Here is a 26,886-nt window from a genome sequence, read left to right as displayed (position 1 = left end):
CACAAGTGGAGCTCAGGGATGGAGCTCTGCACCCTCCCACCCCCTCCGTGTCCAGGGGGGGCTGGAAAGGGTTTCTCCTGGAAAGGGTTAAAGCATCCCGGTAGGATGGCTCAGCCCCTTCTAAGGCATTAACCTTTCTGCAGAGCCTGCCACCAGCCCGGGGGGGAGGTGAGTGGGACGTGCCCACTCGTGATGGTGACAAGCTCGCACCCACACAGCCCAGGCTGTCACACGCTTATGCTGTCACCTAAACTGTTGGAAGGCGTCTGGCACCCTTTGCCCAGGACAGCCCCAGACTAAAGAAGCTTTCCCTCCCTCCCTGCCCCATCCCCAAATTATCTCTTATCCCAAATCAAAAAAATCAAGGGAAAAGAGTATCGCCATGGCGCCTGCGCTACCGTCACCGGCAGCACTACAGCCCTCACCCGCTGAAGGGGTTGTGCCTCGGCAGCATCACAAATAGAGTCTGGGGTCCCCATAAAAGTGATCAGAGCAGCATCTTTCATCTGCTCCGTGAGTACGAGTGGGCAGAATTAGGCTTGGTCCTCTGCATTCACCCCTGCTCTGCGTTCTCCACCGGGTCAGAGCCCCCGAACCCTTCCCGATGGGCTCTGAAGATGTTCGAGACCTGCTTCACAGCATGGGGGGCTGAGGAACCATCCGCCTCCAGCCAGACGTCAGCCTGCTCTGCTCCGGGGTGAGGGCCACCACCGATATCAACCCACGGGGGGTCAGGAAGCAACCCCCACGCTGGCCCTGTCCGTGAGAGCATCACAGCCAAGAGGGGCAGTGAGAGCCCCCACAAACACCTTGCAAAGCAGGTCCTGACCCCCCTGGAGAAAATCCCTAGCTCACCCAGCACATCCTGCAGCAGCCACGCTGCGAGCCCGCCCGATGAACTGCTCTAGAATCAAATTAATCCCCTTCTCCTTTGCACGGCACTAATTTTAACCCCAAACCTGTTCACAGCCTGGCCTCAGCGACGGCTGCGTCAGCACAAGTATGAAGACAGGGAGCTGTGGTCGGGATAGATGGAGCTGAAGCTCTCCCGGGGGGGCTCCAGCTCCCCCCCTGCTCCACCTTCCTCTTCCTCAGGGCCTTTTCCAAAGAGGGTCTGGCTTGCTCCGGGATGAAGGTCCTTGCACCTCTGCAGACACCCCGGTGCTTCCACGCTGAGGGCGATTCGCATCGTGTTGCTCCAACCCCAGCCCCGCAGCAGGCGGGTTTCCTCCCAGAGATGCTCCAGTTTGGCCAGTGGATGAGTAGGGGAGGGCAGGGAGCAAGAAGCCGCTCAGCATCCCGGTCCTGGATGCCCACCTCTACCCGAGTGGTCCCGCCAGGCTGGAGGATGACGGCTGCAGGACGAATGCCCCACAATCTACTTTTAAAAGCTTTTATCAGCAGTTTATTACAGGGCAGAGGAGATGGCTCTGGGGGGGGGGAAGCGGGCGCGGTTGGGCTCCGGCAGCAGCTCCGGGGGGGGGGAGGCGGGCGGGCGGAGGAAGGGTTTTCCGACAGCGGGAATGGGTCGGTGCCATGGAAAACAAAAGGGCCCCGGGGGACGGGGAGGGGAGGAGAAGCCCGACGAGGGCCGGGGGAACCGGCCATCCCGTTTTCCCCTATTCCAGAGGAGCGAAGGCGACCGGGCTCCATCCACCTCGAAGCTGCCGGTGAAGTGGCTAAGGGGGGGCCGGGGAGGGGAATGGGGGGGGGGGGACGGACACCGGGGAGAGCCGTGGCCGTGGGGAGAGCGGGCTGGCCGGCCCGGGAAAGGGAGGGAAGAAGGGAGGGCTGGGTGGTTATTCACGGCTCTGGTATGCGACGTGCCGGCCCTGCTCCCACCGCCCCCGGGCTGCCTCGGCCCGCCCCGGCCGCCCGGCAGCGGGAGAGGCGGCGGGGAGAGGTAACGGCGTCCCCGGGGGGATGCTGGGGGGGGATGCTGTGCGGGGGAGGGCTGCTCCGGGAGCTCAAGCGGCTCGGGATACCCCCCCCTCCCCGGCATCACCACCCCGCGCCCCCCCCCCAGCCCTGCTCCCCCTGCAGCCCGCAGCGCTTCGGTCGAGGTGCTGGGGATTCTGCCCCGGCGAGCTGGGACCGACACCTCGCTGGGGAGGTTGGGCTGGGACGGATATGGGGCACCCCAAAATTACACCAGCCAGGGACTTTAAATGCATCGGCCAAGTGGACACCCCCCCCCCCCCCCAGCTCCTCCATCACCCCCAGAGCCCTCGGGGGTCCTTCCCTATCCCTTGAACCCCAGCCCTGGGGTGGTCTATCCCTGCAGGACAGACCCCCTTTTGCCCCCCCCAGTTGTTGAGCAGGTCTTAATTCAGCCTCTCTATAGCCAATAAAATGTCTCCCCCCTCCTGCCCTAAATGACAGGGTTGGGGACTAGAAGGAGCAGCAAAACTTGCCTACAAGGCAGAGACAAAGGGGTCTCGCTGCCAGCTCCTTGCAGAGCCGCAGTTAACCTCTTCCCTGGTGGGACACAGCTTGCAGATGCCAGGAACTGAGCACGCACAAGGCAAGAAGAAGGCGAGTAAGGAGTTAGCTCAGAAATATTTTGCTCTAAAGACTTCCAGCAGCCAGGGACCCCACACTCTCTTGCTGAGAAAAAGCACTCGAGAAGCTGGGTTTTTCCATGACATGGAAAAATGTGGAGATGGGGGGTTGGTTTGAGGCTTGAAAGCATGCTGAAAATCTCAACAACTTGATAGTTTAGGGGAAGGCTGGTTGTGAAAGAGCTGTGGTTGCTCTGTTTCTCCCAATTCCGGCCTCAGCAGGGTGAACCCTAAACTCCCAGCTCCCACTTTTCATCCCCAAACCTGAGGAAGCAGCATCCCGGGGGGGGTGTGTATTTCATCAAAGATCAAAAAGAGGCATTTTCTAGTGGAGGACAGAAAGGGTTTAGGGGAAGTTGCCCGCTCACACGAGGTAGTCAAAGGCTCTGCTCTTGGCAAGGAAATGCTTTCTTCAGATTAGGAAATATTTCAAACAGCCATTTCCAGCTGAAGTGCTGGGGTTAATCACATGGACGCTTCGCTTTTCTGCTGCTTCCTGTTAGTGTTTGGCGAGAAAAAGCAGATCCCCATCTCGGCTAGACCCGTCCCGTTCATTCCCCCCCATCTCTGTTCCCAGAAGGAAGGATGAGGCCCCTGCTCTGTTGCCTGGGGCTGGCTGCGCTCCTGGGGCCCTGCCTGGCCTGTCCCAGCGCCTGCTCCTGCTCCACCAAGAAGAACGGGCGGCTGTTGGCCGAGTGTGCCTACAAGGACCTCCAGGAGGTGCCCGAGGGGTTGTCCTCCAACGTGACCATCCTCACCTTGTCGGCCAACAGGATCGGCTGGTTGGGGCAAGGCTCCTTCGCTGAGGTTCCCGAAGTGCAGTCGCTGTGGCTGGGCTACAACCAGATCGGGGTGGTGGAACCAGGGGCTTTTGCCTTGTTGCTGCACCTGAAGAACCTGGACCTGAGCCACAATAAGATTGCGGATTTCCCCTGGCAGGACCTGCGTAACCTCAGCGGTCTGCAGATCCTGAAGATGAACAACAACCGCCTGGCCGGGCTGCCCCGGGATGCTTTCCGTGCCTTGAAGGACCTGCGCTCCCTCTGGCTCAACGACAATGAGTTGACCACCTTGGCCGAGGGCACCTTTGACAACCTGCCCTCCCTGTCCCAGCTGCAGATCTTCAACAACCCCTTCAACTGCTCCTGCAAGGTCTTCTGGCTGAAGAAGTGGACCGAGAACACCTCCGTCTCCATCACCAAGGGGGGGTCTACCCTGTGTGTGGCTCCCGGCAGGCTGAAGGGCAGGGCGGTGACGGACATCCCCGACCACCACTGCATTGCCCCCTCTGTGCAGCTCACCTACCTCTCCAACCTGGACAACACCGTCATGTACGATGGCCTCACCCTGACGCTGCACTGCAGCGTGGCAGGCAGCCCTCCACCAGAGATCAGGTGGAAGATCCAGACCTCCAGCCGCCGCATTGAGATCAATGGGCCCAACGTGGCACGGGATGGAAGCGTCAAGCAGAGCCAAGAGCGCTTCCTGGTCTTCAAGAACGGCACCATGGCCATCCCCAACTTCAGCAAGGAGAACGAAGGCATTTACACCTGCCTTGCTGTCAATGACGTGGGCACGCGGGATGTCTCGGTCAACGTGGCCTTGGCTGGGTCGGAGAATCCAGCTGAAGACCTGCTCCGAGATGACCCCCAAGCCAGCCACCTTGGGGGTCAGAGCTGCTACAAGGGGGATGAAATGGATCCCTCTGGTGCTGGAGAAAAGCTGGTGATTGTTTACCACATGCCGAGGGAGTCGAAGAGCAGAGCTGGAGGAGCGGTGCCCCGGGTCTGCCTGGGGACCCTCCTGCTGGCTTTGGGCATCGCACTCTGCTGTTAAAGGGGGGAGAAGGAAATGGTGCCTTGAGGGTTCCCCCTCTTTCTGTAGCATTTATCTTCACGTAGTGCCATGCCTTTGCTGAGCTTCTGGGAACTGCGGGTGGTCAGGAGTCAAAGGGGGCCAAGACTCAGGCCCAGGGCTGGTAGATCAACCCCTTCTTAGATGGGGTCAGGGCTGGGCTCCGTTAGTCGAGAGCTTCAAACAAGCTCGGGTGATGCAGAGCAGATCCTCACTGTGCTGCCGCTTTCTAGGCGTCCAAATTTGCCACGTCCTGACTTATCTCCCTCCTGAGACCAAAGTGCGGCTGTAGGATTAAAGTCCACCCTCAACAGGGTGACCATCACCCATCCCCAGAGCCCACCACCCTAAGGCCTCCTCCACCCGCAGCAGCAAGCTGTGCCCAGGGAGGGGATCTCTCACAAAGAGGGTCCCATTGGTCCAGCAGCACCAAAGATGACATCCCCACCATGACAAGCGCCCGGGCCCTTGGCCAGGCCCATCCTTCCTACCACCAACCTCACGGGAAGCACCAGGATCAGTCTGAGAGTGGGGGAATAGCCTGGGCATGGGTTCCCAGGGCACGTGGCTCTGGGGGACAGAGATATGATGGTGCTTTGCAAGCAGGACGGGTGCGGTAGGACACGTTGGATGGTGCCACAGGCTTGGATCAGGCTGCTTTTGTGGAGCAGGAGAAGCTTTTCCATAGGCTTCATCCCTGCAGGAGCACAAAAGGCTCCTACTGGCTAGGTGCTGGGAGCACCCATGGTGCCTGCACCCTCCCTGCATGTTGCAGGATCAGGCCCTGCTACCCTCAGTACCTCTCCCAGATGTGATGCAGCTGATTTCCAAGCCCCCCCCTTCCCTTTCACTGCTGAAGCCTGCAGTCCAAAACACTCGGCTGGGCTGGACCCACCGAGCTGCCCTGCTCTGGCTCCAACCCCAGCAGGGAGGGATTGAGCTCAAAGAGACCAAAATAATTTCCCAGGGCTCCTCTGATGGGAAAGTGAGTGGGGGCTGCATGATGGAGCAGGAGGAAGAAAGACTGGGGAAACCCAGATGACAGAGAGAGAAGCTGAGCTGACCTATAAGCCATAAACACACTCTTTAAGTGCTTTAGCATTCCCACACGGGACATATGGACTATACCCGGCTGCCCCAGGGTGCTGGGGAACCCCTTGTCTCATGGCAGGGGGCTGAGCATCTCCATCTCCCCGACCCCGAGGCACGGACGGTCCAGCTCTCGTGCCTTCTGCCAGCGCTCGCCTGCAGGAGCCAGACAGACCCCTGCAGCCACCCTCGCCTTATAACCAAAACTGTACGGACAGCAATAAATACTTTTTTTTTTTTTTTTAAACAAGCCAGTGCATGCTGCCTCTGTGCACCCCCAAAACCCCCCAGACCCAACAGCATCTGGGGTACCACAGCTCATCACCAACCCTCTTTGCTCAAGGGGAACCCCCTTTCACCCCCGGTTCCCCCAAAGCCCTTCCAGTGCTGCAGCATCCCCCCACGATGACTCTGGAGGGAGGATGCATTTATAGGTCACCCAAAACTCCCCCCATTGCTGCTTGCAGCAGGCAGGGGAAGGCACCAATGCCAAAATCAGCTGAAAAGCAGCTGTCCCGGAGCCTCAAGCCTCCACACAAGCTCTCCAACCCCACGATTCAATGTCCAGCCAGCTCACAGGGCAAGGAAAGGGGCAGTCGAGGAGCTGCCGTATGCCAACACCAACACTGTCCGGGTATGGCGCCGAGGTCTCCGCGGGGGTCCCGAGGCAGAACCAGCCTAGAAACAGCCAGCAGCTCCTCGCACGAACGGCCTTTGCTGCTAACAGGCAGGCACATATTTTTCCCATTACAGGCAGAAAGGATGAAAAACATCACGGCCCCAATGAGAGTTTTGGTTTCATTTTGTAGGATGCAGCTTTTAACATGAATTTTATCCCAGCTGGGGTCCTCCCTTCCCTGCCTGGGAATAGGGGGGGTACAGGAGCTTATTCCTGCAAACTCAGCTGGGAACAGGATTTGAAGCCTGGGATAAGGGTAAACAATAAGATTTAAGCTCCCAGCAGCCCTAAGCCATGCCTGAAAGTCTCTGCCCACCTCACAGAGCTGCTGCCCCCCCCCCCCCAGCTTTGGTGTTTTGTTGCCAGAAAGGTGAATTCCTCCACGTTCACCAAGTTTACTCATAGCTTTTATAGCAAGTTATTAGCCATGTTAAGCATTGCTCATTCATAACAAAGAGGGCATCCTGCCACGTGGTTCCTGGGTTGGATGCTGCAGGTGATAGCGCACTTGGCATCACCATCCTGACCCACCGCGGCCACCAGCTGCTGCAAGGCTGGGATGCCACAACCCCCGTTCAGCTCCTCTCTGTCCCTCACGCTTGCAAAGCCACAGCACAACCCAGACCTGAATTTCCATTCACAGGCAATTTTTCATTAAGGGCTCCCTGAACCACCTCACCATTGATGGGTTCAGGGGTTGGGTGGAGAGGACTGCGGGTGTGCAGGGACAGAGCTATCGCATGGCCATACTGATGGTGGGGGTTTAGAGAAGAGGTGAGAAGCCACCATGAAGAAGAGCAGCTCAGTTCACCCCCAGGGTACCCTGCTTATGTCAAAGAAGGGAAAGAAAACAAGCAAAGCAATGAAGCCACCTCCGGTCTTCCTCCCAGGGCTGTCATCTCTCACCTCGGCCCCAGCCTGCCGCCTGCCAAGACATCTCCAGGAAGCCTCGGGCAGGGCTGCGTAAACAGATGCTGAAATCCAGCTCCACCCGTGGCCCAGAGCTGCCAAAGATTTTAGGGATTACCAAGGCTGCCTTCAAAGCCCCAGCGCCTGGGAGGCTGGAGATGGGTTGGGATGGGCTGCAAGGGAAAGGTGCAGCCTTTGCTTTAGAGCATCCCTTTACACAATACACACAGGATGTCCAGCACCCACCAGCGCCGCATCTCTCCCACGCTCAGACATGCAAACACAAGCACGCACACCGCAAAGCCCAGAGTGGGGAAAGCAGCAGAAATTACACCTTGGGCTCCTGCTGTCTTAAAAAGAAAACAACCCAGATCTGCCTCCGGTGCCACCGCTGTCACCCAGTTAGATGACATTGTACTATGTGCCAGACAGTAATCAAATACGATTAAGACAGCGCTGTTTTAATCGTATTTGATTAGTGGACAGTGGATGTGACAGGGTTTTGAGCATCCAAGCACAGCGGGTGGCTGTTGGGGCAGCACAAACAGGCAGAAGTTGAAGGCAGGGACCCCCCCCCTTTCTTCACTGGGATAGAAAAGGAGGGGGGCAGGCTCCTGGGGAAAGGGATGGCTCCCACCCAGGAAGCTTCAATGTTGTGGGGAGATGTGAGGACACTCCAGGCAAACCCCAAAGCACAGGGCTCAGCCTCACTCACCCCAAACCACACCGATGGTGCTGCATGCACCCCAGCAAGAGGGCATGGGGTCCCTGAAAGCCTGTGAAGAGCAGGTCTGCTCGCCTCCAAGGAGATCCCTGGGGCGAAGGGCTCAAACCCCATCGAGCAAAGGGGATGGCCCAGCAGCCCTGCTCCATGCAGGGTGGGCTGCAAAGTCTCAAAGGCACCTGCTTTAGCAAGGCTGAGGTGCTGAGTTGGTATTGAGATGGAAGAGTAAAGAGCCACCAGTACAACTTACCAAGAGCCCTCCTTGCTGCCCGCAACAGCGGGCTGACGCCAGGCATCCTTCCAGCCCACAAAGGCAGGACTTTCAAGGGACACGTCATGGGAAGAGGTGTTCTGGCAACACATTGGACGCTTACCTTTGGTGCTTTAGCCACAAAATGTCCTGTTTCAGTTCCCAACCTTTGTGGGAGCTGTGGTTCAGGGGCCAAATGTTTTGATGGGAAAGCAAATTGATCAGCTTTGCATTAACATTTCCCTAAGGTGGGGAGGGGGATCACAGATTTAGTCCCTTCATGTCCAGGTCAAGCAGACCTACTGCAAAGCCTCTGCTCCACATGGTCAAAGCAAAGTCAGTCCCAACCATCACTCAGAGATATGGCTATGGTGGTCCTCATGTCCCTCCTGCCAGGTCTGGCTTATTCGGGAACGGCCAAGAGACCAAGCACACCCCGAATGTAGGAGTGAGGTATGTGATTTATTAACCTTCCCCGACTCAGCACGTCCAAGTGAGGTATAAAACTGCTTTCTATGGATTCAAGCTCAGCTCACTCGGAGGGTCACCAGACCTGGGGAACTGCTGGCTTTAAACAAAACAGGGGGTGGCAGCAAGAGGCACCAGGGGGATGAGAGTTATGGGGAGCAGAAAACAAAAGTCTCTGCAACCTCACAGCCCAGAGCCAGAGCAGACAGGGATTTTAGCCTTCATAAAACTGTGGGGGAGAGGAAAAAAAAAAAAAAAAAAAAAAATGTCCCAGGTTTAGGTATAGTGCCCAAGGAGAGCCAGGATCAGACCTGAAAGGGAGAAGCTGGGGATGGGGTTGGTAGTGGGGACCTTCTCCACAGGGAGACCATGCTGAGATGCAGGTAGTTTCTCATGCTCAGTCTGGTTGAGGATCCCTCCACACACACAAACACACACCTTCTCCCTCTTTCGTTATTGCCCTGGTGCTGTGGGCTTGTGCCTGCCTTGCTACATGTCAGAAAGGCAACTGTTGAGAACTGGTGGGCTCATCGCAGGAGTGATTCCTAAGATGTTTCTGAGATGCCTGAAGGGTTTCACTTGGCTCATCAACCCCTCTCCGTTCAGGGCAGGTTTGAAGGTAACCCATTTGTCTTCACCTCTGGACCTTGGTAGTGGCTCAGCATAGACCTAGAGCTAAAAACCAGCCCCTGTCACCGCTGAAGAGGGACCAGAGGCTGGAGATGGGCAAGAGGTACCCAAAACTCCTGCCAGTGCAGGAGGAGAGTCAACAGGAGACAGGGACGGGATGGGACAGGAGCGTGCGTGGGAGGTGGATGGAGGTGGGGGGCTTCTCTGGAGGTCAGGGCTTGGGGGGGCTGAGCTGGGTGCCATTGGCCGTGGGGTCGGAGAGAGCGGTTTTCCGGCAAGCAGTCAGGGAGGGGTTATTGAGGAGTGTGTAGGCCAGCCACCAGCGGGCTCGGCTCTGCTTGAACCTGGCTCTGCTCGGAGGTGCCTTCTTGGGCTGCATCAGCTGGATGCCTGAAAGGAGATGAGGGGGGGGGAAAGGATTTCAGCCCCAGCTCCCCCTCACTGGGGCTGCCCAGATGCCATCTACACCCTGGGGCAAAAGCAGAGGAGCCCCATCCTGCCCTGGCACAGAGAGAGGCACGGGAGCAGCTCCTGGGATGGAGATGATCACATACCAAGCAGAGGTGGCATAAAAAGGGAAAAGGCACCAAAGCCACAACCCTCACGGTCTCTTTACCCCAAGGCACCACCAGCATCTCTAGAGGAGTGGCAAATCCACAGAGGAGACCCCAATGCCACCCCACAGCGATGGCTGTGCACCCCCCTGGATGGCAGTGGGAAGGTCTCACCTTCTTCCACGTTGCTGGCCCGGAGCTCCGGTGGCCCCTCCGGCCTGGCTAGCTGGAGGAGCAGCAAGCAAAAAGCTTTCATCACCGGGTGGGACTGGCTGACCTCGATTTTCAGATAGTGGCAGTAAGTGCGGTAGCCTGGGGGAACACAGCCCACAGTAAATGCACATGGTGGGGCCAGACTTCATGGTTCCCCCCTCCCTCCTGCCCTGGAGCAAAGGGGAGGGTTATTTGCTGGGCTCCATCTCTGCCCTGCCAGAGCTGCTCTGCCTTCAGAGTTGGGGATGAACTCCGCTCCCAAAATCCCAGCAGGAAAAGCAGAGGAAGGGCTGAAGTTGCCTCGCTGCTGCCTTTAGCGCAGGAGAGATGAGGGTCAGCTGCCCGTGGGAACAGGGTCTGGTCACTGGTGAAGCCCAGGGGACCCCAGAAGGGCATCACCCACCCTTGGGGGTGGATGGAAAAAGCAGGACCCAGCGAGCATCAGGAGAAGTCACTTGCTCCAGTTGTCCCACCTATGCGTTTCTGAATGCAGGTGGTTTGAAGCCACCCTCAGTCCTGGCAGCTCCAGGTGATGGAGGAGCCCCAGGCCATGTGCCCCAGGAGCTCGGGGGTGGGAGAAGGGCCCCCGCGTTCACAGAGGTCCTGCAGAGGGACACCCTCCATGCCCTACCTGGGTCGAAGGTCTCCACGCTGCGGTTCAGCAGGCTGATGTCCAGCTGGGAGAAGTGGACAGCGTTATAAAGGCCAGAAATGACCATCCTCCACACCCCAGCCAGGACACCCACCAGGACATTGATGGGGAAGAGCAGGTAGGTGACTATGTAGAGAGCTCGCCTGCGGGTGGAGAAGGAGGAATAAGGAACACAAACACCGTGGGATGGGAAGCACGGCCCTTCCCTGCCAGAGAAACCTCCTGCCAAAATAAGCCTCCCACCCTTCCCTCCCTCCTCAGCAGACACAGTCCCCATTTGAAGTGTCTCCGTCCCATGGAGAGAAGCAAACACCCTTCAAGGCTCTCAGAGAGGACATAGCCATGTGCACTGTCAGGGCTTCAAAGCTTCGCCTCCAGCATACATAGGGTCTCCGTTTCTCCTCGAAGACTTAGAAACCAGTCAAAGCATAAGCCTGGTGGTTTGGGATGGAGGACACCAGGTCCTGTGAAGGTCAGAAGAGCCTACAGCAGCCTCCCTGCAATGCCGGGCAAGTGATGGAGGTGGTGGAAGTGCCTTGGCTGGACAGAGCAGGACACCTAGATCTGTCTGTCACCCTGGTCTTCAGCGTACAGCTTAGGCAGCGACACCACGTGCAACGAGGGACCACATCCACTGGCAGCATCTGAACCAGTCCAGCCAATCCTGAGGGATCTGGGCTTCCTCTGGGGCTTGCAAACAGGGGTGGTGGAGCAAGGCACAGACCTCACCAGCTTCACCCCACTGAAATCAAGGCTGTAAACAGACCATGGCCCTCTAAAGCACCTAAAGAAACCTCTCTGGGAACACAGAGCTACTTAAAACCCTCAAACCCACAGGCTTTCCCCCTTGAGCTCATGGCACAGAGGATGCCACAACATCAGGGGCATGTGTAAATCCAACACAGTACCAGGCTCCTCGACTTCAGGAGGGTCGGCTCTGCCCCAAAGGCACCCCAGGGCCCCATACCTGTTGGTGAGCTCCTTGCGAAGGGGATGCTGCTCCAGGAATTGGTAGTGAGCCGCCAAATTTTGCACAATGATGGCAACAACCAGGGTCAACCAGAAGGGCCTGGGTGGGAAGGAAGAGGCAGGATGGACACCAGGAGGGTCCCAAGCATGAGACACCATCCCGGGCAGCAGAAACCTCCAGCAAAGTTGAAAGAGCCCAAGATAGAGCCTCCCCTTGACAGAATACCCCAAAACACACTATGGCCATGGACATAGCACCCACTTGGGTCTTCCATCCCTCCCCAAGGGCTGCAAGTGCTCACCACATGTTCTGAATGATTTTGAAGAGGGGCGTGTTTGTGCCGGACTGGAGCGGGATGATGAAGAGGAAGGTAAAGCCCACGGAACAGATGAAGAAAATCACTTGCTGGATGAGGAGACCTGGGAGGGAGACACAGGGAGAGAAACCACGGTGGGGGAGGATGGAGAAGCGGCTCTTGTTCTTGCTCTGATTCCCCTTGTTGCCCAGCATATCTTTCATTTTAATCCCATAAAAAGCCTGCGAGATCCTTACCTGCCTCCCCCACTCCAAACACAATGCTCTGCACAGGATTTAATTACAAGTTCAGCCTTTCTTATTGCTCCCCACATTATCCCCACCGAGAAGAGTCATCACTTGGGGCTGCGACTATGATGCCTCATCATAAAAATCAGCCTGAGCTCTGATTTCTAATCATAAATCACACCGAGATCAGCAGCAGCTGCAGTTCCTTGTACTTGAGCTTGTGCTTTACCTCCACTGCTTTGCTTTAATGACTTGAAAACCCAGGTTTTTAAGCAGGAGGTAGATTCACAGCAGCACAGTAGAGATGCAGCCAGCTCTGCCGCGGATGCACCGAGTATTGAGTGGCCAAAGGAAAGCTGCTCCTTGCTGGCAAAGGAGTGCAAGAAGCTCCTGGGGTGCTCCCCAGCTCCTACCTCCACACTAACAACCTGCCTGCGAAATAGCTCTGCTTTCCCAAGGGGTGGTCACCAACAGACCCAGCGGTCCTCCCTGTCCTTCCATCACCCCTCCCAGACCTTCAGCTTGACTCTCCTGCGTAGCCTTGGCGTGCCGATACAGTCAGGTGTTGCACATGCATCACCCCAGACGCTGCTCAGAGTCACCTCCCGCGGGCCAGCCCTCCCAGCCAGGGAGACCTGGGCTGTGCTGGGAAAGATGCGCACCCAGGATGTGAAGACCGGGACCGGAGGAGGAGACAGACAATCCTTTCCACGAGGTGCTGCGATAGCTTCTCAAATCAAAATATTTGGCTTTGAGCCAAAAAGAGTCATCGGTGTGTCCCCCCCGCTTTTTTTTTTTCTCCCCGACCATTTGGTGTTCAACATGGCCCTTCCAGCAGAAGGACAGATTGCGTTTGGGGAAAGAGGAACAAAAGCCTCGCAACCATCCCTTTGCAAAATGGGGCAAGAAAGGCGGAAGAGATGCTTAAATGCAGGGTAGGCTGTGCAAAGTGGGGGTCCACCACCCACCCGCCCCCTCCAACACCCTTTACCCAGGCAGGCAAAAGCTGTCTGGAAGGCGGCGAAGCTCATCCAGCAGACGATGGCTTGTCGGGATGGGCGTAGGATATGGGCTTTGTAGAAAACATCCAGCACAGCCCCTTGGTAGAGTGCCTTCAGGTTGTTCCTGGGGAGAGAGACCAGCTGCATCCCAGCTCGGTGACGAGCTGAAGGCCAGAGGAGCAAGGACACCCATACCTGTGCATCACCAGCGTCCTCAGGAGCATGGCGCAGGTCAGCAGGCAGCACAGCACCAGTGAGCAGATGTAGCAGACTGTGGAGGAGTGGGGGGGAGACGGCTGGATCAGGGCTGTGGCCAGCCCCAGCAACGGGATTTTATTAAAAAATAAAATAAATGTATCTCAGGAGCATTGCAGGGGGCTGAGCTATGGGGCTGCATGGATGTACCGCTCAGCAGGGCACCGTGCCTCAGTTTCCCTCTCTACCCCCTTTGCGATACAGGGATCTCCATCTCCCAGGTGGGCATGAGCTGATCAGACAGCAAAAGGGAAGGGGAAAGACAAGCAGCCAGGGGAAATAACAAGTACTTGGGCTAGCTCAGCACTGGAAAAAAAAAAATCATTGAGCAAGCCATGAAAAGCAGGCAGTGCGATGGAGAGAGCCTAGGAAGATGCTCTTAGGAAAGGGGATGCTGGGAGGGGGAAAGCAAGAGGGGGGAAAGGAGGTCTGGGGGGAGGGATGGAGATGTCATGAAGACAAAGAGGATGAGGGGCTCGGTGACTCAGAAAAAGCCATAAAAAGCCCCCCCAGGTTGGTGGTACCCCAAGGTAGTGCCATGAAGGGAGGGAGGCACCCCTGTCATCCCCCCCCCCCCCCATCCAGGGCTTTCAATTAGCCAGGGGGCCGGGGGCCATCTGCTCGATTCCAGCACATATCAAAGCCTGCAGCCGAAGGGCAGCATCTGCAGCACGGCGCTGCCGGCTCTCCCTGCCTCGCCGTCTTGGCACACGGCGGCTGCTCAGAGATGCCTGGCACGGCACCAGGCTCACGCAGTCTCCTTTCATGTCTGCATGGCTGCGGCTTCAGCAGCTGGTTTTTAAGCCCCCCTGGAAGGTGCCTCATCACCAACCAGTTTCCTGGACCATCCTCTGCGTTAGAAATCTCTCTGATAAGTTCCAAAATCCTCAAAAGTCACCTACGGGTGCAGGACCTGGCTAGGAACCCACCTTCCAGTGACCACAGGTAGTACTTGACGGTGTTGAGCTCCTTCTCCATGTCACCCGGGACAGCCGGGCTCTCCGAGGGCACCAAGCCAAACTGGACCAACAATATCACGATGTCCTTTGTCATTCCCGCCCGCACAATCTGGATGGTGGGGACGACGGCTACCAGAAGCAGCAGAGCGACCTGTGAGGGAGTGGTGCCACATGAACCCCGGGTCACGGCATCCCACTGCTGAGCCGTCGCCTTAGCTTAAAGACTTAAGGCTGGCTGAGTCCTGGAAGCACATGGCTGGTTGCTGCAGCTCAGCCAAGGGATGGTAATACCTTGAGGCACGCTAATACCTGCCCCATAGCCAAAATTGTGGCGCGGCAATGACCTCTGGGCTCCTCTGCCTCCAGAGGACACAGCCAAGAAGGCAGGGAGGGGGGCTCTGCTGGGCATTTAACCACGAGCATCACCTGGTAGACAGCAAGCATGGCCATGGTTATGGACAGGACGAGCTTCAGCGGGATCTGGAAACCTGTAAGGCAGAATCGGAGAGGTGTTTCAGAGAGGAGCTGGGACACGGGATCATGGGGGAAGGGTGGAGCAGGGCTGCAGGTCCACCCAACCCAGCAGCCAAAGCAAACGCCCAAGGGAGAGCACTGGAACAGGGCAGGGGGGTCAAATATTAATTGGGATTTCCCCAGGGAAATCCTGCAAGGGTGTATAGCTGGGAGCGGTTTCTCTGTACTTCGGCTGGATGAGTTTCTTCCCTGTTGATCCTCCCTTCCAGCAAGCCCATGAAACCTCGTGCGTCCCAGCAGCTGGGTGCCTGCTGTGTGCAGAGCTGTGTCCCTTGGGGTGCCACCTCCCGTGACAGCCCCTGCTTCTGCCATGGGCCGAGGGGGCAAGGTGTAGCTCCCCATTCCTGGGTCGTTAGGGATTTTGTCCCCTTGTTATAGCTTTTATTCCCTTATCATAGCCTTATCGAGCATCAGGCTGTAATATCAGCTCAACCCATGCCTGAACCTCGCTGCTTCAGTCCACCCATACCCCCACCGGTGGGCGTCCAGCTCCCCACCCCAAACTGCAACAGTTTGTGCAAGGCCGAGGTGTCGCACGTGCGGCGGGCGGCAGCTGCCACGACGCAGATGCTTTGGGGAAGGAGCCAAGAAAGGCATTTGCTCTCCCCGGGGAAGGGGAAGACAGCCTGTTTGCCGAGCCGCTGCTGCAGCCAAGAGCGCAGCCCATGCCTGCCCACAGCTTACCTTCCTCGGGAACGTAGATGTAGGAGCGTAAATATGTCTGGACCCTTGACAGGAGGTTCTCTTCTATCTTTGTGGAGCTGGAGGAAGGAGGAGAGGGTGAAAAGCAGGTCCCTCGGGAGCGGGGACCCTCTCTGCCCCCGTTGCAGGCAGGCGGGCAGGGCTGGCACGGACACTCACTGATCAGGCAGAGCTATGGAAAAGGTGTTGTCCTTACCTCCCCTTCCGAGGGTTTTTGGACAGGACAGCCTTTAGGTACTTCTTGTAATAACCTCGCCCGGTAACCTTAAGGAAAGCAGCAGTAAGTTGCCTGATTTGAGCTAAGGGATATGCTCAGGCACACGGGGCAGGGAGAGGTGACTCTGCCTTTTGGGGGGGGCTCTCAACAGAGCATCTGCATCCCACCCAGCAGCCATCTCCTTGCTCTGCTACCCCTAGTCACCCACCCATCACTAGCGCAATGCCCCGCGGCACCCTCCGTAGGGGATGCGGGTGATGGACTCCCAGCCCTCATTTGGATAACAAACATGTTGGAGCGATGCTGGCAGCGAATCTGCTGGCACTGCCAAGGTGGAAATAAATCTGCCTCATTGCCATCGACAAAGCAGCCCAAAACCAGGCACACCAGTAGGACAGCTAAAACCCCTCATTCCCATCAGTCAGCTCCCAGCAAGAACCTGGGGGTCACTTCAGTCCACGCTGGGGCTGACTGCTTTTTTTTTTTTTTTTTCTCTGAAGTAGGTTTTTCCTCCTCTCTTCCCAACAAAGCCCTGGCATTTCCCAAGGGGCTGGGGATTATCCAGCCTCCCGGTAAAACAAGGCAACCCCAGTCCCGGCCTGAACAGGATGCATTGATGCCTTAAGCCTCTTGTGCTAAGGAGTTTACTCCAAAGATGGATTTTTCACTCCCTCTTCAAATCCGGCGAGATAAACAGAGCCACAACCCATGCCGTCAGAGGGATGGAGGGGAGGCAGGTCCCGGTGCTGGAACAAAGTGAGGAACACGTGCTCTGGGAGAACCCCAGTTCTCCCAGTCCCCAAGGTAGAAAGATGGGCTGCAGGGCAGGAAAGCTCCTGAAAGCATGCAGGTCCATCAAGGGGTTCTCCCATGCTACCATCCCCTGAGTCAGCCCGTGGATCTTCATTACCTCCTTATCCAAGGTCTCCTCCTGCCCGGTGAAGCTCCTGATGAGCAGGGCTGGATACCAAAGGCTTAAGAGCACAAGGCAGAGGATGATGGGGATGTAAGAGAGCATGGAGTAGTACCTGTATATCTGGGGAGAAGCAGAGATGACACATGCCACACCACCCTGGCCTGGGCAGGTGACACCTCAATGTCACTTCAGGGAGGTGATGAGAAAGACACCTCCAACCCTGGGCCACACCAGCCTCCCTGCTCCTTCCCCGGGAGGTGGGACACATACCTTCGGTGACTGGGGACAATCCACCTTCTGCCAGATGTGGACCACACAATGGCACCAGGAGAGCAGGCAGCCCACGAGGTAGCTGACCCTGTGCCGGACCGTGGCACAGGCGATCAGGGGGTAGTAGAAGGCAGGGTAGTAGAGCAAAGCCAGGATCTTCCAGTACTCTAGTTGGGATGATGGGTAGAGAGGAGGGAGGGCAAAACAGGAAAGAGAAGGCAGTGCTCTCAGTATGGACCAGGGTGAACAGGCCGGAGGAGCGTGGTGCCCACGGACCAGCAGGGTGCTCGCCTTACCCCGGGTGCTCTGGGAGGAGTGGGCGACGAGCGGCAGAGGGTCCCTGTCCAAGACCAACACGCACAGGGAGGAGAACAGGATGCCGAACACCGCAGCCACCAGCCCTCGGTTGCCTTCCTCCTCCAGAAAGTTGGCTGGGCTGCGAGCCAAGGAACGAATGAGCCTGACACCAGATCAGGGGCACCCTGTCCCCACCATCCTCTGCCCCAGAGCTGGTTTATCCCATGCTGCACCTCAGCATCCCTCCACCCACTTGGCTGCGGGGTGACAGGGACCCTGGGGACCGGGGTGCAGTGCCAGGGTACCTGAGCAGTCCCGGGATGCCGTTCCAGCAGCTCCAGTGGATACGCCTGCGTTTCACCAGCAAGGACAAGCCCACGAGCACAGCCAGCTGCCAGAAACCCAATCGAGGGAGCAATAAATACATGGGGTGTGGGTCTGGGTGGGGAGCTCAGACATGCTGCCACGCGATGGGAGCCTCCACGGAGACACCATCTCTGCCCAACACCCTAAATCCAGCCATGGTTGAAGCAGGGACAGGCGCTTCAACCTGCTCTGACGAGTTACAGGCTCTGAGCGCCTCAGAGGGACCACGCTGGGAAAAATAAAAATCAATCAAGGCCTTCCATTGACTACAGGCATGAAACAAAGTCTGGAGATGTGCAAGTCCCTTGTTAGAGCATCCCAGCTCAAATCTCACTCCAGCTCAAGCTGAAGAGCCCAGGCCTGCTATTTGGGAGTAGACGGGCATGACCCGAGCTGGGGACAGCAAATACGACGTCGGGGCAGATAACTCACCATGCAGGACTTGGCAGGTACTTACGGAGACTGGTGCCATGCAGATGTGATACAGTCTGGGAGAAACGGTGGGGTTGCAGTCTGGGATTCCGCTGGAAAACATGCTAGAAAGAAGGTGGGGGGGAAATATCATGCATGTATTTAGTCCCAAAAGGGCAAAGCAAAGATGCTGGGGTAATGTCGACATACAAGGCGGCAGTGGAGATTTCGGTCCAATGCTGAGAAGGGGCGAACCTCTGAAGAGCTGGGTTACACAACCATCAACAACCAGGGGTGAAGTCACCCTCACGAGATGACTTTATGAGCAAGTGAGAGAGATAACACAGGGAAGTGGCCCTGAGCTGATCCCCACAGGGACCAGGCGACCTCCCTGCACGTACAGAGATGCCAAGGCTGAACAGGAGGTCAGCAAGGAAGGATGAAGCCCCCCTTTACCTCTTTAACACCCATATCTGTTCTTCTGTGTCTTTTCAAGGGATGCAGCCTACAAAGCAGAAGTTCTCCTTGCTGCTTAAGGCACTGCACTTATTAAATGCCAGCTGGGAGGCTGAAGACCCCTCCTAGGGTGTTTCGATGCCTTTCCCGTGGGAGAGGGACCAGCCCCAGAGCTAAGGGGATGGTGGAGGAGATGGCTGCCTGGGGCTGGTGCAGGTGGGACAGGGTCCCAGAGCCGCATCCCCCAGCTGGCCAAGGCCAGCCGAGCAGGCGTGCTGAGCTTTGCTTTATTTATTCGCTCTCTGGCCTCCATTACATCCCTTAATCTCTGCTTTGCCGCAGCCCTCCTCCTCTCCCCAAGGCCAGGCACGATCTTGCCCAGCCACCTTCACGCAACGCTGGGCAGCAAATCCCTGTGCCAGGGAGCTGAACCCCCTGACCCCGTAACTCACGGTGGGGGGGAACCCACACAAGCCTTCATGCCCTCCCAAACCACTGCAACGCTGGTGGGGTGGGCAGAGATGGGAGACCAGCTGCAGAGCTCCCATAAGCAAGGCTGCAAGAAAGGGTCCGATAGTGAAATTAGGATTTCTCGGGCATCATATGTCTGAGGCTGTCACCGAGCTGCCAGAAAAGGCTTTATAGGACTAGCTGCCATTACCAAAGCTCTGATTTCTGCCTTTTTTTTTTTTCCTCTACCAACAGCTGGGCTTGGCTAGACCAGAAAATTCCTGCTGTCCAAAAATATTCAGGCTCCAGAAATCCAGGGCACCCATCCACAAGATTGAGAGCACAGGGATACCAAAGCCCTTTTTGGTATCACCAGGGCTTCAGCATCTCTATCTAGAGCATCCAGGAGCTGTCAAATGGGCAACCCCCCCAGTGCTGCCTCCATCCCTTCACTGACCACGGCTTTACTGCAAAGGAAGGCACCCAGAAAATACCCCAAAGGTTTCTAGCAGAGGTGTGGGTCATGCAGGGGGGGCTTCATCTGGCAAAAAAGGGGCCGGGCAAGGAGATTTCAAAGGCTGTTTCGTAATGCAGAAGGTTAAGGACAAGGAGGAACCCTTTGGGCTGGTTGCTGCTGGGATGTCCTCCTGCTTGCCCTCAGGATTAGGTATCAGTCAACTGAGTGGCATAAAACCCACCCACAGAGGACTAAGTCAACAAAGGGACAATTGATGCTGATAGATGGGCCTTGGAACACCCAGCTTCAAGCCTTGTGAGACATCTTGGATAAATTGCGCCGCTGCTCCACACCTCAGTTTCCCCTCCCAATAGCACTTCTCTTGTCCTTGGGAAGGGCACTCGGCTAGGAGGGCAAAAAGCGCTGGGTCCTTGCTGCGAGGTTGGGCCGTGGGGTCCCATCCCTGGGGCAAACACAGCACTGCTCTTGGGAGCATGCTCAGTTAAAGAGCGGATCATCACAGATGGAGAGGGAATAGGCTTTACAAGACCCACCGATACGCCAGTTTGGGGGCAGGGGGGGAAGACATCCATGCAAGCCCAGGGATGCTCAGCCCTATTTTGCAAGTAAGAGACCTGTTCAGGGTCACCATGCCATGCAGGGACCCGGCCGAGCATCCCTGCCAGTAGATCGGGGTGTGCTGCCAACTCTCTTCACCCCCAGCCAAAATCTGCAGAGCTGCTTGCGGGGAGCTGGGGGGGGGGATTAAGGTAGGGGACCGAGTTGCAAGGCTGTGGCATGAGGACATCTTCAAACCCAGACATATGGAGGCAGAGCAGCCCTCTCTAGGCTGGCAAAGGCTCTGGGGGCTTCAGAGGGGTCAGGGCAGCAGGTTAACACCATGCATTTGATTTTGCATTTTGGGGAAGTTTAAGTAAAATGGAGTGTAACTAGCAGACATGCCTGCTGCAGGATTACTCCTAGCTCTTGTCAGAAGCATCCTAAAGAAATAAAGCATTTTTAGGGGGGCAAATTAAGTCTTTTTAATCACTTCCCGCTCACCCAGGAATAAATCCTGTCTCTGCTGCTCAGGGAACACTGCTCTACAGAAAGGGGATAGAGCAGCCGGGCAGGAGGCTAGCAGTTGCCCAAGGTGACCCCAGCAGAGACGGGGGACACGTGGCACCCACCAGTGGGGCTGGACACTTACTCATCCTGTGGCATGGCCGGCTCCATGGTTTCGTAGATGTACCAGTCAGAAACGAGTTCGTCGGTACTGGCAAAGCTGTTGTCCAACAAGGCATCGTGCAACCTGCCGGAGCCATTGGCTGCCATGACTGGCTCCTTCTTCCCTCCGTGGGCTGGAGAAAGATGGTGAGAGGCAGCCAGAGGCAGAAAGCAACCAGGCTTTCCCAAGGTGGGTCCTCCTGGGCTCTTGGAAATACTGGGATGGAGGCACTGAGCCAAGAGGTTTTTATCTTCTCAGGTCACTCCCACAGCCAGGGGGTGACCAGGAGCTTTCAAAATCCAGCTGTACCTCCAAGGATCCAGGTTTTATCTGGATTTGGAGGGAGGAAGAAGGGACAAACCACCCCGCCACCCCAGCTGCACAACCTGAGTGCTCAGGGCACACCTAGTCGTCCCCCAGCCGCTCCCTGCCCACCACGGGATGCTGATAGACTCGGAGCCTTTGTTTGGGTTGTTTAACAGTTTTTACGCCAACGACTCGAAAACCAGTGCAAGGGTCAAGTTTTGGGCTCAGCAGCACAGGCTGGCTGGCAAAGCGGGGACGAGATCTCACCACGGCTGGGGAGCCTGTGACCCATGTCCCCAACGTCCCTCTGTGCCACCAGATTCCCCACACAGCATCCAGCCTCCCCCAGTCCCGGGAAGAAACCGCAGCCCCTCTCCCTTTGTAGCAATGAAAAGGAAGAAAGGTTTGTCACCGTGCCAGACACAACAAGCTCTCATTTCTCCTTCTCCCTATTATTTTTTGATGACTTTGGCCCAGGCAGCCCCACACCCTCTGCTGCTGTCCCAGAGCTACATTGCACAAGCTGCAGCATGCCTCCTCCACCATTGTTATCAGAAAGGCAGCGCCCAAAGACATCCCCACGTGCCAGGCAGTGACACTCAGCGCAGCCTCCAAGCCCCAGAAACCAGCCCAGGACCTGGGGACACCTCATCCCGCAGCTTGGGGACATCACCAAACCCCTCCGGGCTGCTCCGTGGCTCCGAGGGGATGAGTAGGAGATGGATGACTGAACCAGCAGCTTTGCTCCAGGCTGCTGTTTGTACAGCTGGCCTTCACCAGGGACCACGTCGGATATAGCACGCCAGCTTCAAAGAGATTCCCCAAATCGGGGCTGCAGCCCTGCAGGCAGCTGCAGCTCTGGACAGACAAGTCCAGACTTGACAAGACTCGCCACCATGGCCACGCTGCCCCATGGCCTGATGCTCCACTGGATATCACGTCCCCAGCCAGATTTTGGGTCTCCACTGGGAGCTCCCTCTAGGTCTGGATGTGAGACCTGGGACCTTCACCTCCCTTCCCAGAGAACCAAAACTCTGCTAGAAAGCAGGTGCCCCCACCCCAGCATTTGGCCCACATCAGGGTGCCACCACCACCCCTCTCCCCACCAGCGTAGGCTCCAGTAGAGGAAGGATGGACCCCACCAGCCCCAGGCGAGCATCCAACTCAGACGGCCCCCAGACCCCATCCTCGACCCACCCAGCGCACGTCCCAGCTTCAAGGCATCGACTCTCCAGCCATCTCTTGGTTTCGCCTGCACCAGGAAGCAGCTCTGACCTCACCTCCCAGGAATGTAGCACTCCATAAAAAGGTAGGAAGAGCCTTTAAAGTTCATGGCAGCACACACACACATCCGCAAGACCCTTTCCCCTCCCGTGGGGTCACCAAAGGCTTGGCAGGGCTTGGAAGTTGAGGCTGGGGTTTAGGCAGATGAGGCGAACCCTGCCAGCCCTGGCATGGGGCAGCATCCTTCTGGGGATGCTTTTTCTCCCCCCAAGCAACATTCGGATGAAAGGACTGGCCCCAAAAGCCACCGTGGGATTGCCCATGCCCCTCTCACCTCCCTGCGGGATGACCCAAAGAAGGGCAACCAGCAGAAAGCAAGATCTACCTACCCACCAGCCCAGCCAGGTAGCATTACTCCATATGATCCAGCTCTGAACGAGCCAGCAGATGCCATCTTGCCAATGCCCTGCTTTGCAGCCACTTGGGGACACGGCAGCCACAGAAAAGCGGAAAGGAAAGGAGAGAAAGGCTCAGCGAGAGGCACGGTGCACAGAGCTGTCAGGGACCCCTGCCAGGCAAGCCGCAGCCTGAATCTGTGCTGGGCAGCAAGAGCACAAGACCAAGCTGACAAGCTCCCTGGGTGGTGTGTCAGCTCCCCTTCCAACACATCCTTGCTCGGAGTATCATGCACACCCAGACCCCATCTCTGGCTGGGTATGGGACCAAGGTGGGTCAACACTGTGCCAGCACCAGGTGATCTTCAAGCCTTCCAGACCAGCCCACTCACCTTCAGGAGATGGATGCTGTCCCGCTCCAGCAGAAGGTCTCCTTTTGCTGTCCACCAGGCAGGGTGGCAAAGCTTTGGTCACAAGTCATGAACAGTCTGGAAAAATCAGGAGGTGCTTCAGAGCCTCTGACCCATCTGCTGGACACCATCAGGCAAGCCGGGGCAGCGCAAGGCTGAACGAGTGATGGTGTGACACGGGGACATCCAAGCCTGGACCGCAACGGGTCTCTTACAGCCCTGGCCAACGGGGCTGGTGCTCTGCTGGAGGAGATACCTCGCTGGGGATGGGCATTTCAGCTGGGGAGAAGCACGCAATGAAGGTCTTCAGCCTCACCACAGCACAGGGAAGAGTTAACCCCCTTATTCCTGCGCAGACTGCAAATGCTGGTGTCCCAGAAGAGGAGGAGATGCAGGTGTGCCAAAATCCCAGCAGGATCAGCATCCCCAGCCAGGGCAAGGCCACCGCTCTCCACCCTGCTCTGCAGGCGCTGGCTCCTCTGGTCCAGGGCCGAGCCAGGGGCTCACTGGTTTTGCAGCCTCTCCGTGCCCTGGGTTTCCCCGAAACTTGATCTCTTTGCTCCTCCACGTAACCTCTGCCGAAACAGGCTGGGCCTTTGATCGCAGCAGCCTTGCCCGAGATTGATGGGTTCAATAAAGCTCCTTCGTATTCTTCATTTCCCACTATCCATCACTCTCTGGGGAGCTTTTGCATCCCACCGCTATGAATTAAACTGGGGAGGGGAGTGGAGGGAAGAAGAGGGGAGCCATAAGGGAATTACCCCCCCCTTCCCTCCTCCCATCCAGCCTAATGGTGATGCCTTGTGTACAGCTTTTAATAAAAATGATAAAGATCTCATTTCACAATTGTTCAGGGAGCCCTTGGGCCAGGGAGGCAGAGGGGGGGAAGAGTTGTTTAAGTGAGATCTCCTCTAATTCAATTGCCACTCAGGAGCGGCACTGGTGACTGCTGGGTTGGTGCCTGCAAAGCCAGGTGGCACAGGGACAGCTTTGGAAGACATCAAAGAGGATGGCCTTCCCAAAGGTGGATTTAGCAGCTTCAGCTGATGCTCAGAGAGGCATATCCTGGTCTCATCAGCACAAGCCAAACCAGCCAACTTCAGCCCCAAAGTCCACCAAACTTGGTGTCCCAGCCCCAAAATGAGATCAGAAAGGTTGGTTTGTAGCCACTTGTGCTCAGCTAGGGAAGGCAAGAGGACAGTCAGTCCCATCCCTTCCCTCCACTGATGACTTTGGAGCCTTCCAAGCACCAAAGATACCTCAGCCAGCCCTTGCCCAGAGCTTTTTGAAGACTTTGATCATCCTTCTGGAAAAGCAGAGCTTTTTCCAGTGTGAAGATCCCATGCTGTCCCCAAGTTCCCCAAACACAAGTGCCAAGGAGCCCACGCGCACCCTGGACCATCCAGCCGGAGGCTGGGACCTCCGGGAATTCGCTGCCCACCCTTTCCCCAGGGCAGGCTCAGCCCCAGGGGATTGAGAACAGCAAACTCATTGCACTGGTGAGCTGATGCAGGAAGCCCAGTGGCTGGTGAACTCACTGCGCCCCAGTCCACGGCTCTCCTCATCACCTCAGGAAAGCCCCTGCCTGGGTCAGGGAAAGGTCCGGAGGAAGTTTTTCATCCCACCCAGTCATCCAGCTCTGACAGCATTTTCCTCCCAGCTGAGACATGGCGAGGCCAGTTCTCATCCGATCCAAGCCCCCCTCTCCCCCAAATCCCTCCCGCACCCGACCTCTGCCACCCCAGGGAGATCTGTGGAGCCTCTCCAGCTCTTCACAAAGCCTTTCCTCTGCAGAACTGGAGCCTGCAGATAATAAATCCACCATGGAGATCATAAACACACTCACCAGAAAGCTGAAGAAGCCACTTTTGCATTTTAAAAGCAAGGGCAGCTTAAACATTTAAGCCAAGGAGGCTGCTTAAGGTTATTTTTAGGCTCCTCACCCCCCCCCCCCCCCTTCATTTCAAAGCAAAGGCAGCAGCACCTGCTGCACACAAAGCCCCCCCGCAATCCAGGGGAAGGGGAAAAGTCAGGAGTTTGCAGGATCGCACCGAAACCTGCTGACAAAGTCACCCGGCAGCACGGAAAGCAGTGCAGGGGGGGGTTGGGGTTCAGGGCAGAGCACCCCATAACCTCTGCCCCTGCGATGCTGATGGGAAGCAGCATCTCCCAGGAAAAGCCCCCCCGCCCCAAGACTGCTTCCCAAGAGGAAGACAAAATCCCTGCTTAAGGGCAGAGCTGGGAGTTTTGGGGGGTTCCTGCACCCCCAGAGCAGGATTTGCCCCACCATAAGCAAACAGGCCGCAGATGGCAGCTCACATTTACAACCTGGCGTGATCAACTCCATCGGTTCATTAAGCCCAGCTTCCCCCCGCGACGCCGAGCGTGCGAGAAGTGACGACAGAAAAGAGAGGGTTGAAAAAAGAGGAAAGACGACAAAAGAAAGTTACCTTCTTCCAACCAGCGACCTCCTTGCAAAGCACCCAGAGGCTTGGCTTGGTGGGGGTCTCGGGAGAAGCACGGCCTTGCTAAGCGGGGTCTAAAGCATCCGCTCGCCGGAGCCTGGCGCGGATGCAGCCATGCAAACTTAAAGGCAAAGTTCAGAGCACCGGCAAGCGAGCGGAGGCTTGCGGTGGCTCAGGGAACTTTATCCCCTCCATCGCCAGGAGGCCTTGGCTGGGGGCCACCCTGGGGTTTAGAAAATTAAAAACAACCAACCCCATGCTCTGCTCTCCCTTTGATTAGGCAGAGCTTTTCGGGAGACGAGGCAGCTTGACCCAGCCCCCTTCTTCCCAACTCTCCGCCAACTCAGCTGGGTTTTGGTTGCTCCCTCCACACCCCCCCATGCCAAGATTTAGGGTTTCAAAGCCCAGGGACCGAGATGCTGGTGTGTGTGTGTGTCGTGTCCCCCCCCCCTCCAAGGGATGCAAACATCTCTGCTTCCTCCTGGGGTAAATCAAAGGGCCAGCTCCTTACTGGTGTAAATCAGTTGAACCCAATCCTTTGCCCAAATCTTGCAGATTTATTTGGTTTTGCCCCCACCCGGTGCAACTTGGGAGGGGTGGGAACAGGGAAGGAAAGTTTTGGTTTGGTGCAAGCTCGGGGACAAGCATCCCTGGTTTGGGGACACCACCAGAGCATCTGCCCCGCAGTCCCTTGGAGGTGGCCAGATCCTGCCCAGGGCTCACACAGCAAGCGCTATGGGTGCAGAGTGACAGTCCCACAGCAGTAAGAAACAGCCTGGAGGAGGTGGGAAAGGGATGCAAAACATCTTGGGGTGTGAACTGGGGGATGCATAGTCCAGGAGACAGCAGTATACAAAAAAATATAATCTGGACAAATATACACACAGTCCACATGTGACAGCAAGTGGAGCAAAGGAAAATTAATCAACGTTGAAGATTTAGCTTAATTTTTAGCCAAAACCTTGTGGCAATGCCAAACAAAATGACAGGGAGGGTTCCCCCCCCCCCCCCCCCCCCTTCCTTGGGGTTGTTTTTAAATAAGAAATGCTGCTGTTGGATCCCAAGAGTGTTTCCTGGGAAAGCTGAGGGACTGGGGAAAGGGCTAGCAGAGATAGAAGGGGCTGAAATTCAGAGTCACAGGATCCCCATCCCCACCCAGGCAAAAATATTCCAGCGATGTCCATCCTGATCTTAGCAAAGTGATCATTATATAGATGCACACCAGCCCTGGAAGGGCTTTATTGCTACCGAAACATCTCAAGGCACCCTAATGCCCTACAGAAAGTTGGTATTCCAGCACTTTGGCATTTTTGACTCGAAAATGCCTGTTGGGAAACCAGCCACGAGCCTTGGTTATGCGGTTCCCACCTAGGCTCTGATAGTATACCTTGCCAAGATTTGCTGCCCTCTTTTCAGGCAGCAGCAGTGCAGGCAGCAGGGACCAGGCTGAGAAGAACCCTGCAAGGTGCAG

General features: G+C 56.8%; 2 protein-coding genes across 6 annotated transcripts; one reads left to right on the top strand and one right to left on the bottom strand.

The window, feature by feature from the left end:
* Nucleotides 1–1,528: 1,528 nt before the first annotated feature.
* On the top strand, nt 1,529–8,682 carry ISLR (immunoglobulin superfamily containing leucine rich repeat). Of its 2 annotated transcripts, none has more exons than XM_052808453.1 (2): nt 1,529–1,670; nt 3,139–8,682. In XM_052808453.1, the coding sequence occupies exon 2, from the start codon at nt 3,147–3,149 to the stop codon at nt 4,395–4,397; it is 1,251 nt and encodes a 416-aa protein (XP_052664413.1). In that variant the 5' UTR covers nt 1,529–1,670; nt 3,139–3,146; the 3' UTR covers nt 4,398–8,682. The 2 variants fall into 2 exon arrangements, with proteins under 2 accessions (XP_052664413.1, XP_052664412.1); XM_052808452.1 differs by lacking the exon at nt 1,529–1,670 and adding an exon at nt 1,775–1,903.
* Nucleotides 8,683–8,790: 108 nt separating this feature from the next.
* STRA6 (signaling receptor and transporter of retinol STRA6) lies at nt 8,791–25,613 on the bottom strand. 4 transcript variants are annotated; one of them, XM_052808449.1, is made up of 19 exons: nt 25,401–25,613; nt 22,933–23,028; nt 20,598–20,748; nt 18,071–18,149; nt 17,553–17,638; nt 17,247–17,386; nt 16,951–17,117; nt 16,675–16,800; nt 15,744–15,811; nt 15,530–15,606; nt 14,738–14,799; nt 14,282–14,462; nt 13,293–13,368; nt 13,088–13,221; nt 11,855–11,972; nt 11,551–11,652; nt 10,563–10,726; nt 9,893–10,030; nt 8,791–9,554 (listed from the first exon to the last, which is right to left on the bottom strand). In XM_052808449.1, exons 3-19 carry the CDS (start codon nt 20,720–20,722, stop codon nt 9,376–9,378), a joined length of 2,022 nt encoding a protein of 673 aa, XP_052664409.1. In that variant the 5' UTR covers nt 20,723–20,748; nt 22,933–23,028; nt 25,401–25,613; the 3' UTR covers nt 8,791–9,375. The 4 variants fall into 4 exon arrangements, with proteins under 4 accessions (XP_052664409.1, XP_052664408.1, XP_052664410.1 ...); XM_052808448.1 differs by lacking the exon at nt 22,933–23,028; XM_052808450.1 differs by lacking the exons at nt 22,933–23,028; nt 25,401–25,613 and adding an exon at nt 22,535–22,595.
* Nucleotides 25,614–26,886: the final 1,273 nt, after the last annotated feature.

This window comes from Harpia harpyja, chromosome 14, assembly GCF_026419915.1.
Source record: "Harpia harpyja isolate bHarHar1 chromosome 14, bHarHar1 primary haplotype, whole genome shotgun sequence".
NCBI classification, from domain to species: Eukaryota; Metazoa; Chordata; class Aves; order Accipitriformes; family Accipitridae; genus Harpia; species Harpia harpyja.
This window is presented reverse-complemented; position numbering and strand designations above follow the sequence as displayed.

Excerpts from the sequence above, each read along its gene's own strand:
- STRA6 (XM_052808449.1), bottom strand. The coding sequence starts at position 20,722 with ATGGCAGCCAATGGCTCCGGCAGGTTGCACGATGCCTTGTTGGACAAC. Across the intron at positions 17,387-17,552 it reads GGCATCCCGGGACTGCTCAG|CCCAGCCAACTTTCTGGAGG; the intron begins GTACCCTGGCAC and ends CTTGGCTCGCAG. Across the intron at positions 13,222-13,292 it reads AGGACGCTGGTGATGCACAG|GAACAACCTGAAGGCACTCT; the intron begins GTATGGGTGTCC and ends CTCTCTCCCCAG.
- ISLR (XM_052808453.1), top strand. The coding sequence starts at position 3,147 with ATGAGGCCCCTGCTCTGTTGCCTGGGGCTGGCTGCGCTCCTGGGGCCC.